At 29.0% G+C, this 22675-nt stretch overlaps 3 protein-coding genes across 3 annotated transcripts; all 3 read left to right on the top strand.

Moving 5' to 3' along the window:
- Positions 1-1771: 1771 nt before the first annotated feature.
- On the top strand, positions 1772-13277 carry LOAG_18357 (neurogenic locus notch; the record flags this gene model as incomplete). The annotated part of the gene is made up of 20 exons (XM_020451019.1): positions 1772-2036; positions 2202-2356; positions 2459-2645; positions 2728-3020; positions 3190-3416; positions 3700-3817; positions 3959-4097; positions 4502-4730; positions 7455-7623; positions 7746-7892; positions 8087-8266; positions 8433-8670; positions 9379-9506; positions 9932-10139; positions 10423-10661; positions 10929-11261; positions 11681-11926; positions 12095-12352; positions 12476-12781; positions 13089-13277. 20 exons carry the CDS (start codon positions 1772-1774, stop codon positions 13275-13277), a joined length of 4254 nt encoding a protein of 1417 aa, XP_020305236.1.
- Positions 13278-18877: 5600 nt separating this feature from the next.
- LOAG_04808 (hypothetical protein) lies at positions 18878-20178 on the top strand (the record flags this gene model as incomplete). The annotated part of the gene is made up of 3 exons (XM_003140345.1): positions 18878-19023; positions 19773-19891; positions 19979-20178. 3 exons carry the CDS (start codon positions 18878-18880, stop codon positions 20176-20178), a joined length of 465 nt encoding a protein of 154 aa, XP_003140393.1.
- Positions 20179-20478: 300 nt separating this feature from the next.
- LOAG_04807 (hypothetical protein) lies at positions 20479-22180 on the top strand (the record flags this gene model as incomplete). The annotated part of the gene is made up of 3 exons (XM_003140344.1): positions 20479-20570; positions 21235-21386; positions 22011-22180. 3 exons carry the CDS (start codon positions 20479-20481, stop codon positions 22178-22180), a joined length of 414 nt encoding a protein of 137 aa, XP_003140392.1.
- Between the last annotated feature and the right edge of the window lie 495 nt (positions 22181-22675).

Below are 22675 nucleotides of genomic sequence, written 5' to 3'. Positions count from 1 at the left end.
ATTAAACATTATCAGTAAGTATTGTGAAAAATATCTGATCACTTTAAAGGAAACTTTCATTTTGCTCATATTATAGGTTATCAATGTAGATGTTATCATCTTTCAAATAAACGTGAAAGATACTTGAATTCTAAATATATGTATTTCTTTTGTTATGACCGGACTTAACTACAGTACTGAAACCGGTTTGACGAATGGATTTCCTCTCTTTTTCCTTCATTCAGTCTTTCAAAAATTCCGTAATAGCATGCAATATGACATTTGTCATACGGTATAAAAATCATGATTTCTGTAGTCAACAAAAAAAAAGAAAAAAATTATGATCACTGTAGATGCTATTATTTAATATGATAAAAAAAAAATGCAGTTTATGAAAATTACGATTTATTTATTCTTTGCTACCACTGATTTAATTTTTAAGAAAATTATCATTTTTGGATTTTAAAATTATTTTTTGTAAGTATCCAAAATTTATATATCATTTATGAAAAATATCACATTTCAAAAAGTTTATTTGAAAATTTGGTTTTTTAAAATTTTCTTGTCTCATCACTTTTGTATAAAATGACAGTTATCAGTATTTTTGATAAGTATCCATCCATCGTCCACTATCACAGTGACAATAATGAAGAACTATGTTATTCATTGACTTACATTATATTCATACTTGAGGGAAGACTAATAATTGTAAATTAGTTTAATCATATTAATTAGGAAAGGATATTTTTAGTATAATGAAGTGATAACAATTCTTATCAATCCCATATCCTTTTTTAATTTTCACTCATTAAATTATATCATCATTATCATTATTTTTATTTATAGTACAATGAAATGATAACAATTTTTATCAATCCCATATCCTTTTTTTAATTTTCACTCATTGAGTTATATCATCATTATCATTATTATCATCATCATCATCATCATCCATTCATTGTAATTGATAATTCTATAATAGTGAGATAATTTATGAATCAAAATTAAAATCGAAATTTTAGCCCTATTCTTTGTAATTTTATAATGTGATAAAGAGAGATAAAAGAGTGATAGTAGTAATAGTAATAAGAAATTTCTCACACCAATATCCTAAACATCTGCCATTTATTACTATAACGGATGACAGCTTTTCATCTCTTTCTCATTTTATTCTTATGTATCGGCGCTTAACATCAATCAAAATGTTATCCATTTTTGTCATTTTAATGTTTGTTGTATTAGCACGATATAACTGACCTCTGATACTCATCCGACCTATATGATTCATTCATTCATTCATTCATTCATTCACATTCCTTTTCCTCCCCGCCTTTTCCCGATCCTTTCACTAAGAATACCTGCATACGTCAACTTTAAGCAAAATCAATTATTCATCATATCATATAAAATATCAAATATAAGATTTCAGTTTTTGTTTTTTTTCTAATTAGCAAAATAACTGTTAATGAAAGAGTAGAGGAAGAGAAAGAAAGAGAAAAAGAAAATGGAATTTATAAGCAAATCAATTAGTTCAATAATTATATAAATATTACATAAAAAATTATTTTGCATAAATAAAAGATAATAACACAAAGATATAGAAAGAAAAAAAAGTTGAGATGAAATAAAATGATAAGATAAGATAGCTAATATATCAATTTTTGGATAATTTCTGAAAATTTATTCATAACAATAATTAATTATTCAAATCTGAAATCATTTCTTTACAATAATTAATATGCAGGTAATTAATAAAAGGTATAGAAATAACAGATTAGTATATCAGATAAGTATGAATACACGTAATGGCTCTAATATTTCAGGTCGTTTTTGTGAGGAAGATATTGATGAATGTGAATTAGGTTTACATAAATGCAAGAATGGTGCAACTTGTTTCAATAAAAAAGAAGGTTATCATTGTGTTTGTGTAAATGGTTGGGAAGGTGTTCATTGTGAGATAAATAGAGATGATTGTGTGGATGCACTTTGTGAAGCAGGTAGCACATGCGTGGATCATCTTGCCAAATATACCTGTGAATGTCCATCTGGTCGTATCGGTGAGTTATTATACATTGACTTTTCTTCTTTTGTATTTTTTTAAATATATGAAAATATTGGAAAATCAAATAAAAGCATTATTTTAACGAAATGATTTCATTATTTGAAGTTCAAAATTGAAGTACAGTATGTATTACATAACTTATAATTCATATTATCTATAGGATTATTTTGCCATATGGAAGATCCATGTTTATCAAATCCATGTCGAGTTGGATCCATATGCGAACCGGATACATCAAGTGGGAAATATACATGTGAATGCCCGAAAGGATACACTGGAGAGGATTGTTCCAATGATATTAACGAATGCAATCAGGTAATATTCAATATTCAAAAATTCGAAATCATTTTTATGAACTTTTAATGAAATTTGAAGTTTATAAACTATGAATACGATTGATTTCTGGGAAAATTTCAGGGTCATGCTGTTTGTTACAATGGTGGTACCTGTGTGAATACACCTGGATCATTTCACTGTGAATGCCCATCGGGTTACACTGATTGGCACTGTCAAACTCATGTGAATCAATGCTCTTCTAATCCATGCCTTAATTCTGGTACATGTTTGGATTACGGAACACGCTTTAAATGCGTTTGTATGTCAGGTTAGTCAGTTTATATCAATAATTTTACATAATTTATGGAAGAAAAAATATGATTTTGAAAGAAAAAGGAAATTCATTTCAGGTTTTCATGGAGAACGATGTGAACTTCATTGTCCTCCTGGTTATGAAGGTGAAAACTGTGAACGTCGACAATTTGTGGAATGTAGTATGACTGATTGCTTAAATGGTGGTGTTTGTTCGAAAGGTTCATGCCGCTGTCCACCGGGATTTACTGGTGATCGTTGTGAGAAGAAATCAGATCCGTGCAAATATCATAACTGTCCTCAAAATGCTATTTGTATTCCAATCAATAATGAGGCTACCTATAAATGCGAATGTAAATTGGGTTTTTATGGACATGATTGTAAACTAGAAGTAAGTATTTATATTTCTCATCCTATCAAAAAATATCACAGAAATTAGGATTAGCCAAGAAGAAATATTCCAATATTAGGGGGCGAAAATTAGCCACAAATACAACCGAAATCGAATATTCAGATATTTCCATTTCCTGGTATTTCCGGAATATAGAAATCATTTTTAGATGAATGAATGCGCATCAAATCCATGTCAGCATGGTGGCGTTTGTACTGATCACTTGAATGGTTACGTTTGTTCATGTAGTACCGGTTATACCGGTGAACAATGCCAAACGAATATTGATGATTGTATAAATCATCCATGTTTACATGGTGGTACTTGCATTGATGGTATTAATTCATATTCATGTCACTGTGCATTACCATATGATGGTGATCGATGTCAATATGAGTAAGTTAGTCCAAAATCAATTAGGCTATTTTTTATTTATCGAAGAAAAATTTTTATTCACAAACAAGGCTTTGTAAACGTCATATCTTATTTACTTAGCATTTATTAGCATTTTTCAATTTTCTCAATCAATTTTTTTACTTTTTAATTCATTAAACATAACATCGTAAATGTTAACTTTCGTAAATTTAAATTTGTTAAAGTTTTATGAAGTAAATAAATATTTCAATGAAATTTTCAATTTCCTTTTAAATTTCATATTACTGAATTGCTTAAATTTCAGGTTAGATCCATGCCGAACAAATCGCTGCGAGAATGGCGCAATCTGTAAACCAACGCCAACTTATCGGAATTATACATGCAGTTGTACGAACGGTTTTGATGGATATTATTGTGATATGGTAAATTTTATTCTGTTGAAATACTATCTAAAAATTGGTTAATTTGGATAATGACATCATTATGACTTACTATATCATTAAGCTTTTTTTTTATTTGGCCACCAAAAGATTATATCTGTCAAGTATTTGGGAAATTTTCAGGATATTGATGATTGCGAGGTAAATAATCCTTGCCTCAATGGTGGTACATGTACAAATACATTTGGCTCATATCAATGTCATTGCTCGGATGGATATACTGGTAGAAATTGCGAAAATGATCGGGATGATTGCTTACCAAGTAAGTATGCCTGCTAACTAATTTTAATTTCTTCTACTTTCTTATTTCAATTCTTATTTCTATTCCTTGCTTATGGCATTTTGATTTACGATATTTAATTTCTGGCTTTGAAATTATTTTTTGAATTAATTCATACAAAAAAGAGAAAAAAAAACAACGGAAGAATAACGGAAATCAATAAAGGTGACAATCGGAGCATTAAGTGGCATATTAATTTTCACAATTCTCCTTTAGTTTTTTTTCCTTGTCGAGATTCTCGAGAATCCAATATGTAAAGATGGTGTTCATTTATTTCCTGTAACAGATAAAGTAGAAAGCGGTTTAATAATCGGGATATCTTACCGGTTAATGCTGCATCATCGGTTAGTTATTTGCTTCTGAGATTTCTCCTGGGAAATCTTCAGATCCATGTTTAAATGGTGGTCATTGTATGGATGAACTAAATGGGTACCATTGCGAATGTTTGGCCGGTTTTACGGGTCGTCAATGTGCCACGAATATCGATGAATGTGAATCGTCACCGTGTGAAAATGGTGCATCTTGTATCGATCATGTGAACGGTTTCGAATGTGTATGTCGTCGTGGTTTTAGTGGTACCTTTTGTCAAACCAACGATGATGACTGTCAACCGGGGTATGGTAAAATTTGATTTTTAAAAATCTCAGTTGCAAATTGTAATATTTAAGGATTTAAGGATTTAGAAAAATTCAAATCTACAGCTATTATTTATAGGCCAAAAAAAGTCTGCAAATATTTTTAATTTTTTAAATTTGTTAATTCTTAAATGTTGCAATTTTCGAATTCTTCACATTTGTAATCTTTCATTTTTGTAAGTTTTACAATTCTTCGAAGTTTTTATTAGACAAAAAAGAAATGGAAATTTTTGAAAATTTACATTAGAATGAAATGAATATAGCAAATTCATAATCTCTTTTCAATAAACAGCGACAATTTATACTTTCTCATGGAATTTCACTTTTAATTTCGACATAAATCCAATATTAGCTATGAGATATTCGTTTTTTTTTTTTTTTGATTGCTGCTAATAACAACAAATATTCCTCCCATCATTAAATTATTGCAAATTTATAGGGAAACTAAAGTTATTGCATAATTGAAAGGAGTTGTTGCGTGGCTAATAGAAAATGAGTAATTAATAAGAAGTTGAAGGAAGGAAAGGAAGAGCAAGAAGAGGAAGTATGACCATAAGTAGTAGTTTTTTTTTTTTTTTTTTTTTTTGTAATACTCAAATTTCAGGTAATTAATTTCATGCTTATGCAAGAGATAATGAATGTTAAAGAGAGTGTGAAAGTAGGGAATGAGCAAATAACATATTTTTGTTATCTCTGAAATGCAAGCTGTTTTCCCACGACTGTCCATTCTTGATGACCAAAGCAGGATGGCGATCTGTTTTGAGCATCCCATCTGATACGTATCTTTTGTTTATCATATTGTAAAGAAAAGCACATTGTGTGTAGTTAACTATCCAATGAATTCTCATCCTCCTCTTTTACTTTATGATATTACATCGCTGTTGGCTGTCAAATCGTCCTTTTGTTTGGTTTCAAAGATTCGATGATAGCTTGGAATATTTTGTGATCTTAAATCAAATTCGAAATGCTTTACGATTGTCACTTTTCATCATTTCATTCTCTTCAATAGGAAGAGCAATGAATGAGTGAAGCAAAGAATGAGGACATTAACAATGATCTCGGGTATAAATGTAGTAGTAAAAGATGCTGAAGTCTGAATGACCACTGTCCATTCTTCTTTCAACCACGAAATTTATTATGTATGAAGGTAAATGTGTCTAGTTTCATTCATGATGAATAGATCTCAAATCTATTCTTGGTGTCGAATAAGATCACAAACTTTCGGATGGAGAAGATGTGACAGAGTAGAATTTGCTGACAACATTTTAGAATATTAATTTCAATTTTCCAATTTACTTTTACCTGAAGCAAAATTAGAAGAGGATTTTATTTAAATAAATGAACGTATAGCATTATGATTAGGTTAGCACTGATCGAAAAATGTTAAGTGTACTTACACACCTGTTGACTGGACAATTGCATAACAACAGGTATGAAAGATATTTTCACACACTTCACTATTGAAAATGATATGTACTCGTATAATTTTGTAGAATACTAAGTAAATAGACGAAAGTATTCAGGAAAGTCAAAGTTAATCTTCGACCTGAAATAGAAAGTAAAGGTGAGGATAAGGAAGAGTGAAAGATGTTTTCGACCGTATCATCAAGAGATCATGATTTGGTTGATGAAGAATGATACCTTAATACATACATACATACATACACATACAACACATACGCATACACATACAGACACACACATACATACACATACAGACATACATCATGGGATCAATTTGTGGACATTACAACACCCTAAACCTCATTGTTTATTCAACGAATTATTTTCAAGTATTGTATTGAGAAAATCACTGACCTTACATTGACCATTCCTTCTTCTCATCAATCCATTGGTTGATTAATTGACTAACAATACCGAGACAAATCATTTTGTTTGAGGGAGAAGATAAGCATATATTTACTCATCTAATTACCGGAAAAGATACCGAGGGAAGGATTAACTTATTTAATAGCTGTTTTTGGGATGTTGAAACTCTTAATTACCACAGGTCATTCGGTATATTACTTGAAAATAGGAAAAAAAACTAATTAGAAATTATCTGATTATGTTAGGATTTGAAATGAATAAGTTTAATTATGAGATGGAAATTTTTATGCAAAAAGAAAATCCCAAAGTTGTTTAAATTTTAAAATTGCAAAGAGTACTGTTTTCAATGTTCAAACTCAATGCTTATTATAGTTTTAAATCTCAAAGTCAAGATTTGAAACTTAAATTTAATTTTGGCGAGAAATTAGTAAAGGGAAGAAAAGGAAGAATGGATTGCTTTTATCATTTTCAAAAAAAAAAAATAATTTTAGTCTGATGTAGATCAAGAAAATAAAAAGTGGGAATGAAAAGTATCATCTTACCATAGCTCAGGGAAGTAAAACACCATTATCCTTCCCGAGATTTACTGAAATACAACACCAATACTATCATTAAGATTATAAAATTATTTCCAAATGAAGCAAATTTACTCAAACATTCTTTGTAAAGATTTTAATAAAAATTTTCCTTATTAATATGTCACAAATAAATTATTAAGGATACTATTGATGCTTTCAATATTCAACCTATATATAGGCCAACTTTGATTCTGTTATTTTAATACGAATTAAAAGGAAATTTAAAATGAAGTCAAGGACTTAATTTAATATTAGGCTGATTTGATTTGATTGCAAGAAGTTTTTCATCGTTATAGATTGTGTCTAAATGGTGGAACTTGCGTGGATGGTGTTAACTCATATCGTTGTCGATGTCAACGTGGATTTACCGGGAAAAATTGTCAACTTCAAATTGATTTGGAACAATTCAATGTGACTGATCTATTGGAGCATGAACTATGTGCCAAGCATGATTGCGCAGCAAAGGTATCAACTGATATAAGTACATGATATTCCAGTTGATTAATTCATTCACTCACTTCATTTCTCATTTGCATATTAACAACACTATCAGTCTCTTTCCTTTTCAATGAGTTTGTTAATTTCAGGCTGGTAACAAAGTATGTGATCAGGTTTGCAACTATTATGCATGTGATTATGATAACGGAGATTGCAGTGCTGGTACGAAACCGTTTGAAAAATGCGAATCATCAAGTTATTGTGCTCATGTTTTCAGAGACGGAAAATGCGATCCGGTAAGTTATCAAGATAACATAATGCTAGGAAAATTAAAAATTGAAGCTTGATTTAGAATTAATTTCAATTTTTAAATATATTCAAATCATTCTCCAACTTTCGAAAATATGATTTAAACCATCCTTTCGTTAATTTATTCGTCTTTCAAATATTATTACTATTATATTATTCCTCGCATCAATTTGTTTTACAGGTATGCAACAATCAGGAATGTCTATTCGATGGATTCGATTGTGATAGTATTCCGGAACAGTGTCCAAAAAATGATTACTGTACGGCACACTATGCCGATGGACAATGTGATCGCGAATGCAATGTTATCGGTTGTGGATGGGATGGTGGTGATTGTGATTCTTTTAATGTTGAAACACCGGTTTGTTATTCAATATCTTCATGAGAATTAGCTTTCCACTAAATAATTAAGTCTCCCTATTAGCATTAATTAAGTTCCAATATAAATCAATATTTCTTTTACAAATATTTTTAATACAAGAATGAATTAATTTTGTGGTAATTAGAATGAGAGAAAAATTTTACAGTTAGCTGGAAATATCATAGTGGTGCTTTTGATCAGTCCAGAAGAATTTTTACATAATGCGCAAACATTCCTCTTTACACTGAGTCAAAAGTTACGCGGTGCCGTACATATTCGAATGACAGATGGCAAACCAATGATCTATTCGTGGACTTCAGAAGATGGTATTGGACAATTATACGATGTACCATCAGAAAAACGTCATTTGCTTGTCGCTAATTTCCAACGAATCAAAAGAGAAAGTAAATTCTGCCATAATTTAGCCTACTACTAATTAATATTTCATTTTTAACAGGACAGTGAAGTGCACTTAAAATATTAAAGTCAATTTTTAATTACAAGAAAAAAAAATCCGAAACATATGGTCTATATATTGTGCGAGGAAATCACAGAAAAGAATCCTAAATGAATATTCTAAAAAAGAAAGGGAATTAAAATAACTGATTAGCAATGAACAGTTATCGATTAACTTATATTGAATAATGGCGCAGTTGTTGTTAATACATTTTCGTTAAAGTGGTGATAAGTTCCGTTCATCTTATACTTAACACTCTCAAAGTAAGTATTACTCGAAAGAGATAAAGTTAACACTTATTTTAAGTGTTAAAAACTAAATAATTATATATCACTTATCAAAAGCAAATTCTTGTCAGGCAAAAAACTTTACATGGTTTTTTAAAGATATCATAATAAATGATTTTTATTACAAAAAATAAACCTTACTTAAGATTGTCAATCAGAGTATGTTTGCTGGCGACATGAAACGGACGCATAACGTGTAATAGATGTGAAATTCTTTTTAGATGAATAGATACGTCCCAAATATATGCATGCAAATGAAAAATAGGAACTTTAAAAGAAATTATTTTTTGACAGAAATTGATCTTATTTGAAATTTATTTCTGAACTTTCTCAGTTTTCCTATAAAACTTTAAACGTTTTTTAAACAGGTCAATTACGTGGCACAATGGTAATGCTTACGGTTGACATGTCGTATTGTCGTAAAATTGATCGTGAAGAATGTTTTTCGGATCTCTTTAGTGTCGTTGATTATTTGGGTGCAGCTAACGCTAAACAGGTAAAGAAATGTTTGTTCTACAAATAAAGAATATCATATCAAATCAATTGATTGATTATGACCAGTTTTGTTGATTTATTGCTATTTAATTTCAACTGAACCTCAAAATTCGTTAATTTAGCTAAGAAACAATTAAAACTTTACTTCCACTATATTGCAATGAATCATTTGTGAATCAAATAAAATTGATTCTTTGTGATGGATTATCGTATCACATTCATATCTATTAAAAAAAAAAAGGGCAATGTTCTATTGGCATTTTATATCGTAGCCAAAGATAGTTTATAACCGGATCGGGAATTCCTGTCGATTCCGGTCTTCTTTCTATACCCAATGCCTTGCCTAATGACAGGATGGTTTTAAAAAATCTTTTGGCAAATTTTTTGTTTCCTTATGTTTCCTCCGTCACAGATGACAATTTGCAGGAATTACAAGAACTTGGTATGCCAATGCATTCAGCTCGAGTTGAATTAGATAATGTTAAACAGAATAAAGGCATCTCTTGGCAAACCTTACTTATTTGTCTGTTAATTTTTATCACAACAGTACTAACTGCCTATTCTATGATTCAACAAGGACGAAAACGGAAAACTCTTCATGCTCGGATATGGCATCCACCACCATCCGAAAGCTGTAAGATATACATTTCCGTTTACCCGTCTATTACATGCTATACTGTTTTTCTAATCAACCTTAACTCTTAAATTTAACTTTAAAAAGTTGAGAAATCAAATGAATAATGAGTTGCCATTCTAATGTACTATTTATTGTTACATTTGCATGTGGATTCATGTTATTTCTCGTTAAATCCGGTAATCTTAATCATCCGATGGAAAATATTTTCGAATTTAATTGGTACGATATTTAATAACTTTATAATATACATACTCATTTTTTACAGTACGAAATCTTACAGGCAAATCATCAACTGGAAATTTGGACACTTACAGCATCCACAGTGGATATTTGTTCAGTAATTATAGTACAGCAAAACGCACTCGTGTTGATAATGTTCCTGTTGGTATTGCTCATCCGAATTTGTACATTGGAGAAGATACACAATCATTCCTGAAACCGAAAACGTTAGGTACCGATGAACGACAATGGACACATTTGCATGAAGCTGCTGATTCGACATTACCCATATCTTTACCGGTTTGTATCTTTTTAAATGAAATGGAAATAATAAAGATCACGTAAATGTCATAATTTTTAATAATCTCAAAAATTAGCTATTTCAAGATTTTTATATCATGAAAAGGGCTTTCCTATTACTATACCAATTGGAAATTCAGTCTTACTTTCCACTTTTTTGTCAATCGTATTTTAGCAATCAAAATTATGTAGTGGACAAGTAGTGGAAAAGAGATTGAGGATCATACAATTTACCTTATTTTATTAATCATAAAAAATCTCTTCCAGATAGAACCTTTATTGGTAAATGTACGTGGGAAACATGGACGTACAGCTATGATGCAAACAGCATCTAATCAAGCAAAAAATGAAGAAGCATCTTGCGTGGATATTCGTAATTTATTAGAAGCTGGAGCAGAAATTGATGCACAAGATGATAGCGAAGATACAGCTTTAATGCTTGCGGTAAAGAGTGGTCGAACAACAGTTGTAGAATGTTTGCTGAAAAATGGAGCTGATCCGACATTAGTTGATGAGAAGGATCGTACTCCATTACATCATGCTGTTGCTGTGAATATTCCAAATATAGTACAATTATTGCTCGATACACGGCAAGTTAATGTAAGTTAATTTAATTTGAAGAATTTTTTAAGACAAATATCCGATGGGTTTTAATTAATTAATTAACTAATTTGAATTGGATGATGATATTTCTTTTTTCTTACAAATTTATATTCAAACTTTGATTTATAGAATATTTTAAACGAATTAATAATTTGAATAAGTCTGATAAATTTACACTGATAATTTCTCATTCTTGGAGGCATTCTGAAATTGTAAATTTTGTTATATTTAAATGAAAGATTAATCCATTCTGATACCATTTATGGTACTTGTTATTGTCAGCAGAATAGAGATACTGCTAATCATTTAATGATTTTTCATTCTAATTAAACTCCTTAAAAATTTTATCAATCATTTGTTCCTTATTTCTTTTCCCTTTCTTTCCATTCCATTATTGTTTGAATGACTTATTATAGGTGGATGCATTAGATGAAGATAATCGAACACCGCTAATCATTTGCTCCAAATTTGATATACGTATGGGTACTGAAATAGCCGAAATGCTTTTGAAAGCAAAAGCAGATGTAGCATGCGCTGGTGATAAAGGTTCGACGAAATACGATGGAAGAACAGCGTTACATTTCGCTTCACAACATGCTAATTTAGATATAATCCGACTTCTGATTCAGAATGGTGCTAACAAGGATGCGCAAGATTCATTGGTAAGTGGGAAGTAGTAAGCAGGAAGCATAAAATATTAATCAAATTTTCAATGTTTCCTCAATTTTTCATTTATTTCTAAGTTTCAGGAACATTCAACTAAAAATTTATTCAAATATAAGTCTAATTATGATATGCAAAGATAATGAAATGTTGAATGAATAATTTAGGACCAAACACCATTATTTTTGGCAGCATCTGAAGGACATCTTGATGCTGTAGAATGCCTGATCAATCTTGGTGCTAGCAAAGAAATTACGGATCAGAAGGAACGATCACCACGTGATGTTGCTGCAGAAAAGGAATTTCGAGATATTGTCCATTACCTTGATACAATACCTACACCGAGAATTTTACCATCAAATATGGCTGCAAGTTTAGCCCTTTCAGCACATCATCGTTTTAAGAAATCATTCAAAAAAACAACGGTAAATTGTTGTTTCTTATTACTTTTTTCTTTTTCTTCGACAGCCTATTTGATGTAAATATTCAGTACAATTTAAATTCGGAATTAAAAAATTGAATTCGAAATTCACAAATAAGTTTTACAGAGGCCAATCATCAAAAAGAATCCATCACCAACTTATCCTTCGACAGTAGCAGCAGTAACAGCGCAGTCAACAGCTGCAGCAAATCCACTTACTCCACCGAATTCTGATGGTTCCAACTACTCGACGACACCATCACCACATGATACAACAGCAACAGTTCACGGTGTTGCAGCAGCAATACGTGGAACTACTGTAACTCAAGCTACTGCAGGTCATCCGGAAAATACAGTACTTCAATCATCATCTGTTATGTTGTCACCTTATTCCGATCATCACAACGGTATTGGATGTAGTCCACCCCAAATGGTCCGTTTTCTTTTATCGTTTGATTTTTCACCTGAAAGAATGCACCATAAAGACACTCAAAAGACATAACTCTAACAGTGTTCTAACTTATTTCGTCTGATTTTATTAAAATATATTTGTAACTTTCTGGAAACTTCATTACGGTGCTGCACGGTACGATACCGTTGGCATAATCCGGAATCGCTTAGGTGTCAGTGCAAGATATATATGTATATACATATATTTGCAACTGGATACCAAAAGGAAACTGCTTTATAACATTAAGTAATACTTTCCGAAACGGTCGGATATTGTCTATTTCTTTCAGGTGACAGCGATGCAGGCTGGTTGGTTGTTTTCAGCCAATCAGTCATCTCATCAACAATATGAGGAAGGATTATTTTACGGAACAGGAATGTTACCTTTTGCATATGATCAGAGGACGTTAAGGCCTTCATATTCTCAGTCGCATATGCCTCATGTACAGCAACCACCTACCGCTTATTATAATGTATAGTCTCAACCGGTTATCTGCGTTCTATCGAAGATATGGGGAAGAAATGCTTTGTATATAAAAATTTCCAGCATATATTTCCGGTTTGTAATGTCAACCTTATGTGTTCCCCTTTTGATGTTACTTGTTCACAATTCAGGTTTATCTTTTCCTTATTCCCATATCTCCTTTTTTCCTACCATTACAAACACACTTATTCTATTATATCAATCTCACTTTTAATGGAAATTAGTAAGGAAATTGATATGATGTGACTGTTATACGACTGTTTTTTTGTCATAGAAAAGGTTAAAGGTCATCGTACTGTTATCCATTTATGGAATCCAGGCTATAAACCGTTTATATTTACTTTTTTTCATCATTTCTGGATTTTAATTTGCAAACAAAAAGGAAGATTGATGATTATTATGTCCTTTTCCTAATGAATTTGAATAAAATAAACCTTTTTCTTCTCAAATTTCATCTTTTCAATTTTTCTTAGGATTAAGTTGACCGCACATTATGAATTTTAATATGAATTATGAGTCATTGGAATAGATTTTGTGGTTCCACAAACAGAATTCGGGATTTACTAATCGAGTACTGATGGTGAGAGTCATTTGTCAATTTACTGATAGGCCTGTATGAGTAATCGTTTAGTTGATAGGCCTGTATCACATCAATGAAACAACAATTTTTCAAGACAATCTTCAGAAGTTTGTATATTTAATATCTTCCCCTCTTTTTTTTTCAAAAAAAAGACCCATAATTTTATCACATTTCAAAATCTCTCTTCATCTCTCTCATCACTCTTATGTCCATACCATCAACTCTCTATTGTTTATTATCTGCCTTATAATAGATTGCCTTAACTTTATATTCAGTCCGATATTGTCCACTTTTCTCAGTTCTACGATTTTGTGCCTTTTTCGAGTATATGTTTGAAAATTCTCCTCATTAATTAGATGAGATTGGACTGATATGTCATTTGCATAATTAGGACAATCAATGATAGTTTTAATGGTTGTTATATCCTTTTTGTTTCAGCAAACACTAACAACAGGATATAGAAGGAAAATATTATCAAATTTTGTATCAGTTAAATCTAATTGATGGTTTATTCTCCTCTTCTATTTAATGATAACACATGAGATATTAATTTTTCCTTTATGGAAATTTCTTTTGTTTAAAACAGTACTATCTAACCTAATGATTGACTAATATCAGTTAGGTAAGTTCGATCGGATAAACATTTCATTCATCTTTACTTATAAGCATTGAATGTTTGTATTTGACTATGAGAATAATATGGAAAAACAATGGATTATCGATAAGATAATTTTCATTCAATTATAGATCATATCGATTGTTTATTTGCATATTTCATTTTTTTTTTGATTTCAAATTTTACAAATTATATTTTGATTGTTTATTTAAATGAAAATATTGAATGCATTTGCATAATGTTTTTCTTGTGCAAATATCTTCAATTTTGTACTATTTGAAAATTTCGAAATTATCAATAAACATTTGTGTGCCAATGAAATTCTTAACAGTAATTGTAACTATCTTGTTAAAATATGAAAACAGAAGATGAATGACTTGTCAACAGAAATATATGAACCATTTGAAAGTGTCAATACTATTTTATAAACGATGGTCAATGTTATGATATCCAAATAAAAAATATCCAGCGTTAGCGATACTACCACTTGATTGATGATAGTGTTTGGGAATATTGCGACTATCAGCTTTATCTAATTGAATCGGAACATATTACTCTGCATGCTGACCTTTGACATTTACTACTCTGCATGCTGATCTTTGGTTGCGCTGTGAATTAGCATTACATACGTCATCATATTGTCAACAATCTTTAAGATGGCATAATTTTCAGTCTGCCTCTACATAGACGAGTCCACTGCATCAGTTGCTGTGTAAAATTTATAAACTACTCTTGATGGCATTTGTTTGACATTCCTTCTTGATGTCTGTCATCTTTACGACATATCACTTATTCAAAACATATTTCACTGCCACAATTGGCCTTAAAAAATTGCAAATATTATAAAAACCATAAATCAACATTTTTTGTTTATTGTTAGAAATCAAAATTAGAATTTTAACTAAAAAACGGAAAATTCAGTTCTTTGACAAATATTTCGAATTTGTGCATCAATCCGGAATGATTATGTGAAAAAAAAAGTATCGGAATAAATCTTCTTTTACGGAATATTTTGATGGTAATGTTTTCAAAGAAACTCAATTAATAAAAGCCTTTCTTACATTTTTATCCTTGTTCCTGAATCGTTTTGCTGCAAAATTAAGCCTTTATATAAGCGGAAGAATGAATTCTCTTCTCGTCTTACTCTTTTACTTAAGCCGAAAAAAAAATTTCATAAAACATTTGAAAATTTTGAAAGAAAAGAAAAGGAAAGAATTTAAAGGAAGTAAAATGAGTGGAAAAAAGGAGAGGAAATTTGTTAATCTTTTATTTTATACTTCAATTAACGATTGATAACATTTATAGATATGGTGATATGAAAGCCTACTATAACGACATTAAGAATACCGAGAAATCTTTGTGCAGCAGGAGAAATTAACCCGAGAGATTTTCGTTCTCATATGAAATCAGTGGGGAAATTAACCCGAGAGATTTTCGTTCTCATATGAAATCAGTGGGGAAATTAACCCGAGAAATCTCCATATAATATTTGAAATCTTAATAATTTTTTTTCTTCAAAATAAGGAATACGTAGATTAATTAGGTTTGACAATGGTTATAATATAGTAATATTGGTTGAAATTTTAAATTGAATGCATTGGTGGATTGGATTGGAGTGAATGATTAAGTTGACAAGAAAGAAAAAACAACAGATTAACTTTTAATTTGTTAATTGAACAAATATGATTGGAAAAAAAAGGGAAGTTTAAATAAGCCGAAGGAAATAAAAATATGTTTCAATTGTTATATTGGTTACAATCCAATCTTTATTAATACTTTCTTTTTCTATTCTAATTGAAAAAAAAAAGGATAATTTGAATTAAAAACAAATTTTAATTCCTTATTAATCTATTTTCATCAATTTTAAATTATTTTTTTCTAGTAAAAATATTATTTCACATTGAATTATTGAAGATCAATCGATTCAAATATCTATCATATTTGATGGTATTGTAATTGAAATTGTAATGTATATTTGATAATTATCATTATCATTACTATCCTATGTATTAAAAGTAATTCAAAATTTAATATAGGACGGTTGATTTCATATCATAATATCATTTCTATTTTAAAATTTCTTCAAATGCAAAGTATTGTAAAGTAAATTTGCATTTTTTTTAAACTGATAATATGGTTATTTATAATTGGGATAGCTTGGTCTCTATGAGTTATCATCACTTCAAATTAAACAAAGTAATTAGTACAGGTGTGAAATATTGTTGAATCAATTGAGAAAAAGCAAAAATGATATCTTTGAAATAAAATTTGAAAGAAACAAAGTTTAGAAAAAAAAATTTGTAATTTAAAAGCTTTGACTATTTGTTAATTATTTGAAATTGAAAGTGTATTTTTTAATTTTCAAAAAAAATATTTATTTGAATCATTTTAATTTTACAGAGTATTCCAATATTTGGAGAATATTCATATATGAGAAAAATCTGAAGACTTATACCTCAGGACATAACTTAGGATTTAGAACCAGTGATTTAGCTTCAGGCTAAAAATAAAAAGAAATTGTCCTAGGATGGATTTTACTTTGCCAGCGGGGAAATATCTAAATAGTGTTTGGCTGAGTTTTGCAAAAAAATTATTTTTGTTCTTTCAAGATTGTTGAAATTTTTTTTAGTCCAATTTTTTAGCCCGTTGAAATTTTTAGCTCAATTTTAATGTTTGCAAGTTGTTTCTGTAAAGAAAAAAAATTTTCGAATTAAGAATTTTGATGATCCTTCGGAGTATTTTCTCACATTTCCCGAGAAAATCCAATAAAACTATCTTGTGGCATCCAAGAAAATTTTGAAAATCTTTTGACAATTATGGTTTAAAATTTGTAAATTTCTGCAAATTGCTCCAAACATTTATTATTTGATCATAATTGAACAGTCAGAAACATGAAGAAAAAGCAAAGATTATGATAATCAGGAATAGTTTCCCGATATATTCCATTAGAATATTTGCATTTTATCATTCCATCGAGATTATTTAATAAATTTTAGGATTGACGGAAGAAAAATCGGGAAATTTTCCAACAAATAAATTATAACAAATATAAAACTCTTTGTAAATACCTCTTTGAATAATTCAATCGGAATAACGGAATGAAAACGAAGTAATTTTTGTGGATAACAGAAGGAACAATAAATTTTAAACGCTTACATTTAATCATCGTCACTAGTCTTCTATTTCATTCAACAGACAAATTCTTAGCAGATTGAACTTTTCCCTCGGGACTTTTTGGATGGATTAGATTCCGGCAAATTCATTTGAAATGTATTCTCATATTTGCTCCCGAAGCCAAATAAACTCTCTCTTTTCCTCCTTTCCTTTCCTTTCCTTTTTTTTCCTTCGCAATTTAATTTGAAAATTTCATAATTTGGTACAACTTTAAGTTGAAAAGAAATTATTGTTACTTAACAAAAATATATGAAAAATTTATGTAATTGGACTAGTCAACATTTGAAATATTGTCACCAAGCTTCTGGGAATATGTCCCCTTAGTGCTTTCATAATTCTTCCACTAATACTATTCAGGTTTCAAGATGATCAAATGTAAAATATTTCTTAAATGCTTTCATTGATAATATCATTTGATCAGGTCAGGTTGTCAGGAAACTTCTCCCCTTCTTCACTTTGTTAAATTTTTCTTTTTTTTTAATTTTTGAAAACTGTTTTTCTTATTTTAACTCTTATTTTTATTGTTTGCTTGTTATTCTCGTAAAAAAAAATGCTATTCTAATTATGCTAATTATTGCTATCGAAAATTAGCATATTACTAATAATATTGGAAGTACTGCAAACATAATTAACGATAATAAATTTTGTAACTTTTTGAAAATTTATATTTCCAAATTCGTTCCATCACTGATATTATGCAGTTTATTTTTCAATCATTTTAGCCATTGTTAAAATTAATAAAACTAAAAATTAAGATGAACTACATAAGTTAGTTTGTACAGATATGATAAGTAATATAAAGTGAACATATTAATCATTCGTATTTAATTATTTACTTCCATCTTATTATCATTCCAGGATGATCCTTCAACGATTTGCATCACTGTAAACATTCAATAACAAAGAAAAAAATGATAACAATGATAAAATTTCAAAAATGCTTCCTATTGCTATCCTGTTTAACAACTCATCAGGTTTTTGTCATTTCTCATCAACAACTTGCATGCATATTACGATGCAAAGATGGCAATGTTAGTTTGTAAATATATTTAAATTAATAATTATAAACAAAAATTTTATGCAGAAAAAATTTAGAAATACTATCCTTTTAAATTATGCTAATTAATTTAAATGTGTTAATTAATGAACATTCTAGAAATTTTCAATAATTTTTACGATTATATCAAAAATTTTATTTTAAAACTCAAATTTGTATGTATTTAAGATGATTGGTATGGCAAATATTTTGGGTGAAAGTGATCATTGGACGAAAGATTTTGTAACACCTTTGCATACCATATTAATTGGCCTTCCAAAAACTTCTGGTCAACGTATCAGTAGTTTCGCTAAACGAATTGATGATATTTGCAAGTATCCTTTCTTTATTTAAATGTTATATTATTACAAGTTGGCTATTCTCAATTAAATACTGTAATTTTAGTTTCAGATAATATATGTTTAATGAAATGTATTAAAAATTCAACTAATACACTTTTCAATAAACTATTACAGTATGAATAAATATTCTAACTATCGTTATAAGAATGCTTAATATTCGCAATATTGCATATCCTACGGTATTCATAATTGCAATAGTAATATTCCGGAATGTTGTGAACCGTTCGTTTATCACAGAATAACTAATTGAGGAATTAGGTAACTATCTTTTATTACTGATAGAATAATCCTTCATCCATGTAACAATATTTAACAGATCATTGTGAAGAGCAGAGAACAAAAATCATCGAGAATTACGGCAAAAAATTTGGAGCTTTCAACTCCATCAATTAGTACGGATTAAGGGAAAACCAAAGTATTACTTCTCGCATAATACTAAATCTTTTATCAATGTTATTCTTATCACTGATATGGCTATTAGAGCTATATTAATAATTCAAATATTGCTAATTAATTTCTCGACAATGAATAATTTCAAAATATTCGTTTTGGATGTATTAAATCCAATTCTAGTTAATGAATTAATTTATTGCATCATTCTTTTTAAATTACCTTTTCATATATTCCAGTGAAATAATATAATTCTTTTTTGATTGTTACATGTAACTGATTGCATCTATTTTTATTGTTAATAATTGTTAAGCGTACAAAATTAATTTTAGGTTAAATGCAGAATTTACGAATTGTATAAATAGCTGTGGCGATAAAACCACTGGACATATATTATTGAAAGGTCAAATCGCCTGGACAAGCATTTGTGATGCATATCATTATAATACTGGTTTGTATCGAGTTTTAAGCAGATTTAAACATACTGATATTAAAATATTCACTACAGTATGCTAAATTGTGATGGCTAGTATTTCAGGTGATTTTTTATCATTCATTATACCATGTTGGTCAAGGTATGGTAACAATGTTGTAACACAATGTGCAATGCAAACATCAATCTTACAACATGCTGCATCAAATCTAGTGGACAATGGGATACAAATGGTCAACGAGCATCTTGATGATTTATGCAAGTTCGCAAGAAAAATTAAAACTTTTGCTAGCATATCTAAATAATGCTATTTTTATCGTTGTAATTACAGTAAGATAGTTCACAATGGTTTAGTCGAAAAAAAAAAAATCGGTATTTTTGCTAAGATATAGGAAAAATTTGAAATAACTGATGATTTTACAAATTAAATGAATAAATTTATTTCAAAAGACTTGAATAAATGTGCATTATTGAAGATATTCATGAAATAGAATCTTTTGTAATTTGAAATTATCATAGGAATTATTAATGATAAGAATGTTTAATAGAATGAACAACTGATAATAACTTAATTCAGATATAAATGATATTTTAGAAGTGTTACAATGCATGACAAATGTTTTATACAACAATCAAACAAATTTTGCGGTTCAAAAATGCACGAATTTTTGATTAATTTAAGTCGGCGAACTTTTCGGTTTGTTTTTCTTTTTTTAATTTTTCCTTTTTAAATGTTTAACTAAATTTTTTTCTTTAAAATAATAAAGAACGGAGGTATTAATCTATTAATGATATGTAGAACTAAGAAATGATTGATTATTACTGATATGCAAAACAAAAAAAAAAAAAAAAAAAATCAATAGTGATTAATTCATAAATACACGATTTATTTTATCAATCCAATTCAATTCAATTCAAATTCTCATCGATCATTTAGTGCGTCATATTTGTTGTCGTTGTTTGTCACACAAATAAATATAAGATATACCGGTTACAAAACTAGTATTCTGAAAGGTGTTAACTTTAATTAGCAAATAAACGAAATAATTCAAACCACTACTACTTCAGCTATTGATTGTAAATGAAAGTTATAATATTATATTTAATATTTTTAAAATTATCTATTAAATAAATGCGACCAAAATTTGTCACAGAAACTTGCATGATTTACTTATAAACGGTTTAATTTTTACAATCATTTTCAAATTGTTTAATTTTCTATTAGAATTAATATTTGCCTTCCTTACTAAACGACATTTTTTTTTTTTTTGTCATTTTATAAATCTTAATTAAAATAATTTTTAGTGGAATTTAAAATGAATTTGACCTTTTTGCGAAATGATGATATCATAATATTGCAGAGCACTTCTGGAATTACTGGAAGAATCCGGATTAATCAAGCATTTACCGGATTCATGCGGATATTGGGCAAAAAAATCATCAGGTTATAATTGGCATAATGAGCGCAAAAATGCTCAACGTCGGGAAATTTCCGCCAGCAGTTGTAGACACCGTTATTATTGTTGTTTTTTTTATTATTGCTATTGTTGTTGTTGTTGTTGTTGTTGCTATAATACAATATTTGTCGCATTTATTGCCGTTATATTTGTCAATCAATATTTTTTTACCGATATTTGTAATTAATTATACAATGTGAAAAATAATATAACGCTAAAATTGGAATCAAAATTGAAAATCAAAAAACTAGCTAACGGTTTTTGTCAATTATCAATGATATTCATTAATTACAATTAATTTCCAATTATTAATGGAGACGAAAAATAAAAAGAAAAATTGGAAGAAATTAGCTAGTATTTCTGAGTTTATTTCTTAATATTTATAATTAATTTTGTATTCGATGAAATTGGAAACAAATATTGAAAACTAAAATAATCAATAATTGAATAAGTGAAAAGATGATGGAATAGCATGACATACCTGGGTAAATTATTCCAATTTTAGCAATTAAAATTTCAATAAATGACGGTAAGAGAGAGAGAGAGAGAAGAAAAAAAATCGAAACCTCCTTTCTTTTTCTTTTCTTTTTGTCACAACTGTTGCATTCCTATATTTCTAAATTTTTTTTTCTTTTTTTTTTTTTTTTTTTTTCTAGCCTAATGATAGTGATGACTTTTAGAAGTGACACTGAAAGTGAATGATGGCCAAAGGGTTGGTTTCTCAAATTACATACAGAACCCAAACATTAATTACATTAATTCTCTCCCATGTGACCCCAATTATACGATTGCGATTGTCATTTCCATGAAGCATTTGCATGTTTCATCAACAAAACATTTTCAAAGTTAAAAAATCAAATTTTCATTTTAAAAAAATAAAAAAAAAAACTTTTTTCCTTCTCTCTCTTTCTCTTTCTCCTTCTCTCTTTTTTCGATTCATTATTTAATACATATATGTATTGTCAAAAATGCTAAATGGTTTTGCATGTTAGTTAAATATTATCACAAATGGAGTGATATTATCAATAAATATATTCTTGGAATATTTTATGTTGTTTATTTGAAATGTTTTCATTAATATTAACTTCACTTTAAGTTATTATTAAAAGAAGAAAAAAAAAGGAAGAAAATTATTGTGAGAATTTTTCATTCAAATCATTGATAACAATAATTATTATCAGTGCGATATGCGTTTGTTTTAATTAAAATGATAATTAAAAAAAAGAAATAAATGATAAGGAATTAAATATGATAAGTATAACGAAGAGAATTTTTGCATACAGAAAAAATTGAAAAAAAAAGAAAATGAAGAGAGAGAGAGAGAGAGGAGGAGAAGAAAAAGAGA

This window comes from Loa loa (assembly GCF_000183805.2).
Source record: "Loa loa unplaced genomic scaffold supercont3.274, whole genome shotgun sequence".
NCBI classification, from domain to species: Eukaryota; Metazoa; Nematoda; class Chromadorea; order Rhabditida; family Onchocercidae; genus Loa; species Loa loa.
Note: the sequence above shows the minus strand (reverse complement) of the source record. Positions and strands in the feature narration are given on the sequence as shown.